At 37.0% G+C, this 6,491-nt stretch overlaps 1 protein-coding gene across 8 annotated transcripts in view; it reads right to left on the reverse strand.

Annotated features, from left to right (window-relative positions):
* Positions 1–4,501, reverse strand: part of LOC105058230 (dipeptidyl-peptidase 5) — a 28,755-nt gene extending 24,254 nt beyond the window's left edge. For 3 of the 8 annotated variants that reach the window (XR_012137290.1, XM_073249650.1, XM_029268409.2), the window contains exons 1-2: positions 4,064–4,501; positions 133–306 (exon numbers count right to left, since the gene is read on the reverse strand). Coding sequence is in view for 7 of the 8 variants with exons in the window: in XM_073249650.1 (XP_073105751.1) it covers positions 133–306; positions 4,064–4,460 (571 nt within the window). In the remaining variant the exon portion in view is untranslated. Of the gene's footprint in view, positions 1–132; positions 335–4,016 lie in introns of all 8 variants that reach the window. The other 5 variants (XM_010941099.2, XM_029268412.2, XM_029268410.2 and 2 more) reach the window with 5 other exon arrangements.
* Positions 4,502–6,491: the final 1,990 nt, after the last annotated feature.

The following is a 6,491-nucleotide window of genomic DNA, read 5'->3' on the forward strand; positions in this document are numbered from 1 at the left end:
AGAAATTGCTACTCATTAAAACACCAAACCAAGAAGATGGATTGCATGCCTAAAAATCACGACTTGAAGAAAGAAACAATATCAACATAGTTTGACAAGGGTGAAAGAGGGAATCAGCAATGAGAGTTAGACCTCCAATGATTTGCTTGTATAACCGTTGGTCTTTATAGTTCGAAAATATAATCATATTCTCCAAAACAGCAAATGCACCACCTCCATACTCCTGTGCTAAAGTCCTTGCTGCAAACTCTGCAGGTATGAGGTCCAGAGGTTTGTCTTCCACTTTTACTGGTTCCATTACAAGAGCTGCACGTCTGAAGAATTCTTTATTGAGCTAAAAGGTGGCACATTATCAAATTCAGGATTTTAACAAGCAAATAGGAAAAGATTTTGAGATAGTCATGCAGAAAAATGATAGATACACTTTATATGACAAACAATATCTGCACAAATAAAGTGGATGAGCAAAGCAGTTAAGAGGCACGCGACTAGACTCTCTCTGAATTATTAAAAAAAAAGAGAAAAAGGAGATATTATGAGAATTTAGTGGCATCAAAAAAGTGATAACAGTCTAGTTCATGCAAATCACGGACAATTTGGATGAGTCACTGGTTAAACTGGCAGTTCAAACAATTTTCCCTTAAAAGATCCTTTTTTTTTTTTTTTCACTTGAAGCAGTTTAAAAGGTCAACTCAGACCAGAAATCCAATCCATTGATGGCTGAACCAGTTCAGCTGGCCGATCTGATCCATTCTTTTTAAACCATCACTACTAAAAGAGGAGGTGCTGCTGCTTCCTCTGGAGCAGGACCAACGGGCCCAAATTGTTTACTCCAAGTCACCAACTACATCTATTTAGGGACAGTGATCTTAGTAGTTAGTTCTCAGAGGAACAATGCAACCTTTCTCTTTTTCACCAGATATTACATGCAGACGTTGTCTGGGACTTACACTATCACTACTAAACAGTGAGAGCAATCATGTAGCAAACGATTTAAGAACTGGCAATTATAAGAACTAAGTGACATCAATGACTGAATAATTCAGAACTCAGTTTCTTATTACTGAAATATCAGCAAATGAATATCTCAAACATGAAAATTTTGTTTGTAATGTTCTTCACTTTGTTGATGTCTAAATGTATTAGCTGTTCTTCAGTTGCTTCATATTTGTGGTTTAATTACTTATTGTTTATTTCTCTAGTTTACTTGGTTCCCAGCCATGTTACTTGCATTGCTTATTATTCATTGTTTAGTTGCCTATTATTCATTTTGGACATTTAGTAAGAGTGGAGGAAATATCGTAGGCATACTGCCCTTCTCCTGTGAAATGTTTGTTTACTTGTTTATTTTTAATTGAATATATTCTTGTATCTAAATGTATTCGATTCTTTAATAGCCTAGTGGATCAAATGAACTCTTAGGTGGTCCCCTAGCCACTTGCCTCTTGCCTGCAACCAATGCCTAAAATGTGTATTTTTCTTTGTGACCTATTATTTGGTTAGTGATTATATATATATACATATATATACATATAGGTAGTTAGTTAGTTAGTTAGTTTGTTTGTTAGGCTAGAATGCTTCTAAGAACATATGGCTCCAAATACTTCTCGGTCAAAAACAACAAAGGACGTCTCAAAACAAAAATCAGTAATGCTGATCATCATCTAAGGCATTTAAATTAGCTCAAAAGCCAATATCATGAATTTTTGAGATGTTTCATTCATGCATCAAATAAAAAATAAAACTAACAATTTCAACAGTACAATATCGTGTTTTGACCTGATTTATAGCTTAGAAACATCTAAATTAGCTGAAATTTGATTTGCATATATTTTACAATATTTAGATGAAGATCAATATAGTTTGTGGTACATTTTTGCTTATTAGCTATATTGCTATCATTCATTTTTTGCTGGCTTGGTACATAGTCCTAACAACTCTAAAATAAATGATTTTTAGTTTAAAAAATATTATACATCTTAGATTATGATCAATCATACGGACTTTCAGTTTGGAAGGCCTTATTAGGAAGTATTTGGAGCCAAATGATCTCAGAAACATTTCAACCTAGCTCTATATATACATATATGTATACATATGCATATATATGAAATGGGCTTTGCTTTTCTCAAGAGGAGAGAGTATCTACTCCTTTCAATTCTAAAATCAACAATGGGGAATACAAATCAAAGATTTAAACCATTAATCAAGATCTATTTTTTTTTCAAAAAAAAGCCTAAAAACCAAGAACACATATGTTGTATGCATCATATGGACACAAAAAATAAACAATTAAAATGATACAAGACCATGTTTGGCTGTGATCAAAGCATTAAAATCTATTAATTTTCAATCTATATATGTTTTAACATGTGTAAATCATGATCTATAAGCTGGATTCTCGATTTAAATGTTTTACATAGAGTTTAGCACATAGCATAATGAAAATCGTCCATTTTTGTATCCACATGACACATAAGTCAAAGACATCCAAACACATGTTTGATTTACAGACACTTTTAGTAGTATAGATCAAGACAATTATGTGGATATTGATCTAAACACCTCGTTATTGATTTTAGGATCAAGAGGAATAGATACCCTCTCCTCTTGAGAAGAGCGATGTCCATCTCTCTACATATACATATGGTTATCATATAGATGCATAAGGAGCAATTTAGGGTTTCACAAATGCGTTCCAACTAACATGATATGAATTTATAAATAAAATTTTAATAGGAATTGGTTTGTGAACCTCTATACCCATATTGCTTCTCATAAGTCTATACTATAATTAATGGAAACTCCCACAAAGGACTCCGTGACTCACCTTGTCTCCCACTCTATTTTTTATGCAAGAGCCATGCCTCTGTCTATTCAAATTTAGCCCTTTGGTCTTCTTTCTTTTTCCATTCTTAACATAAGGAAGAGTGTCTAATTGAATCCTAGTAAAGCCCATAACTTGGCTAGGCCTATTACTAAGATCATAGACCCAAATTGACCTAAAACTAATCTGGAACTTAGTAGTCGAGATCTTCTACCTAGGGTAATGTACATGCTTCAGGATCTTTCTAGAATCTCAAACTTGCACTCACTTCCTACGCACTTCCTTAATTTGTTTTTAGAAACATCCCCTTTCCCACACATGCCCCTAGGCCCCCTACATCCACTGGTAATGTTGGTAACTAAGATATAGAACTATAAACCTATGATCGGACTCTATCCAAAGATAGACTAACAAGGAATGTAAAATCTCACTTTTAGCCTGGTAAAAGTGTACCAACCTAGACACAATCCATCCTAATAATATAATAGTTCAGGATCTGCATTGATTCTAATGTAACTGGCCCAACCAAAAACTAAACTTGATCTAGATGTGAGAATTTACCCATCATATAATGGATAATTTTACTCCTGATGTCACTAGTAAATGGTTTTGAGTGCATCTATAGAATTTAGCTTACCAAATAATACACCTCAGTAATATACCCCGGTTAGGAGCTGGACCTAGACTTAATCATAGACAATCTGAAATCCGACAAACATTAAGCAAGGAATAGGCCTCAACATACCTGAAGTTGACCTATGAACTCAATAGATCTCACAAGTTGTCTCATACCTAGACCTGGAACCAACCATTTCTTGGATGGGCAGGATTTCAGTCTAAACTTAGACCCAAACCAACTCCTCCCCCGCAAGAATCCAAGTCAAGAGGTAGACCTGAATAGATACCACCTGTTAAGCCATCGTTGTGGACAGGGGACCCCGAGCTCATAGTTGGAAGAGGAGGAGCGCGCCCCCGCCCCCTCCCCCCCCCCAAAAAAAACACCACCCTTACATCTAGCTTACCAAGATCATTACTTAAGATCATAGCCACCTATAGAATATATAGAAATATGTACAATATTATCAAAATGAATTGATAATATTGTTTTGATAAATATGTGGTCCATTTAATCGAGGAAGTTCCCATTCAATTCGATATGCGAATGCACGTAAGAACTCAAACTGTCCACCTCTCGAACTTCTAGAAGAAGAAAAACTGATGGGATGTGGAACAGACTTTCTGGAAATGTTTCGCATGAAAAAGCCGATCCGACGATACGACGGGATTCCAAAAGCGAGCTCTGGGGTTTTAGGCGCGTCAGGCTTTTGGGAACGTACCCTCCTTCAGTGGGGCGGGTCTCGATCCAGACGAGGCGGCCGTCTCCGGCGACGGCGATGCCGCCGAGCCGCTTCTCCGCGCCGGAGACGACGTCGGCGGTGATCGGGGACTTCCAGGAGCCGTACGGCGCCGTGATTTTCTCCGGGCTGCGGGCGACCGACGAGGCCGGCAAAGACGACGCCATGGTCCGGCAGGGCTTTGAGATGCGCTGCTGCCGTCCGATCGTGATCGTGAGGTGGCGTAGGGCGGAGGCGGAGAGTAGAGTGGCCCTCAGAGCCGTTAGGGCCAGGGCCATCCGAAAGGGAATTAAATTGTAGGCGCGGTGGGAGACGTGGGGGCGGGGGGGGGGGGAGGAGACCAAGTTTTCGTTTGCAATAGACCTAGTGAGTCAGATCGCATGTTGATCGTTGGATGGATGGATAACCGATCAGAAACGTCAATTAGGGATTTTTCTTTTTTTTTTTGTGTGTGTGTAAAAAGTCGAACTAGGGGGTTAAAAATAGAGTAGGCGGATGGGATCGCAGATTCGTGGTTATCCGGTTCCCAGTGGGTCGGCTGTTTTTGTTTTTGGGCGGTCGGCTGTTTGTGTGGCTACAGAGACACAGATCGCAGTATAAATAATTAAAATAACTGTTTAGATATCTATGATTGTAATAATATATTGTATTTGTATTGTAAGGATTTTTTTTGGGTAAAAATACTGCCAAGATTCAAAGTGATTGAATCTACAAGCAAAATTCCAATTACATAATTTGTTGCAATCAGAAGCCACCGCTCTTTCCTCACCACTCTCCGATCATTGAAATTTAATATCATATAATTTTTATATATTAATTATTTTAAATATTATACTATAAATATAGAATTATTATTACAATAATATCAAATAAACTTTATAATATATTAATATAATAGTTATTACAATGTGATAATATAACTACGATCCTGATGATCACAGGACATTTATTTTGTCATTATAACTGTATCATAGTGATTTTTATTATAATCTATATAATAAACATCATCATTTTATAATATATTATTATAATATAATCATAATCATTGCTTAATAACTTTTAATAATAATAAACTAACTATTATAATATCAAATTATTTTATAGTGATATAATTACTATGGTATGATGATGGATGAATACTTTAGAGAACAACAATTTTCAATGCAATTTCACTACTTAGTTATCCTAGGATATATTCCTTTAGTGATTTCTTTTGTTAATTTAATCCCTTCACCGGTTCATCAGCCAGACTTTTCTATACTAGATGAATATCCTAAGTATTAATATAAAGTTACTATTTTATGGTGCCTGACATCAAATAATGGAATAACAAAAGAACTGGTCCATATTAAACACTATTTGAAAGGCCATAGTAATTTGGTGGTTTCCAAAATCCTTTTTTACTGCCCTCTTCTATCATGTTTTTGATGTAAAATAAGCCAAAAAAATATGAACCAAATTGATTGGAAAATCATGATATCATAGAAAATACAATGTAAAATCGATCTATATCATTGATCAGATAACATGCACCGCCACCATTGAATTATCAAATATGAGAAGACGAAGGCATGTTATGGTACATAAAATTCATCCATTAGCATGCGGTTGTGCAATTACATTGAAGACCATGTAATCTTTTAGGTTGCATTTGATAGCTGACAATCTATTCAGATTGCTGGTAATTTAAAAAGACCCCATCAAATTATCATGTTTAATATATTTTTTGGATTGATAATCCAGATTACTTTATCTTCCATGAGGTAATCTGAATTACCAAAAAGAAAGGTGGCTATTCAGATTATCATGTATTTGATAATTTTATAATAATTTTTTTGGATAAAGATATCTTCAAAAATTCGGATGATCTTCTTCCTCGTGACGGGCAACAGAAAAAGGGAGGGCCAAAACTAGCACCCTCCACAAAATTCGACCGACAGTGGCCCCAAAATCGACGAATCGACAGGCCGCCGCTGTCTCCCAATCATCGATCGTCGGTAGCCATCAGGAAGTAAGGAAAAAATGCCGATCAAGGCGAGATCCGATGACCCCTCCTCCCCCCCACCCCCTCTTTTTTTGTTTGCTTGGTTAATTGGGCCGCCGGCTATCCAGATGTTGCCGTCAGAGTCGCCGCCGCCTCTCCGAATGGTGACCTGCAGTTACTGCATGGAGAAGAAGGAGGACACGGCGTGGAGGAGCCGGTGGTCCCTTTCTTTCCTCTTTTTTTTTTTTTGCCTGATGTGAGGAAAGGAAAAATCAGGCTTAGTGGGGATCAAGCGATGCCAGTCGCCGTCGGCGGTGATGTGCCA

This window comes from Elaeis guineensis, chromosome 15 (genome assembly GCF_000442705.2).
Source record: "Elaeis guineensis isolate ETL-2024a chromosome 15, EG11, whole genome shotgun sequence".
NCBI classification, from domain to species: Eukaryota; Viridiplantae; Streptophyta; class Magnoliopsida; order Arecales; family Arecaceae; genus Elaeis; species Elaeis guineensis.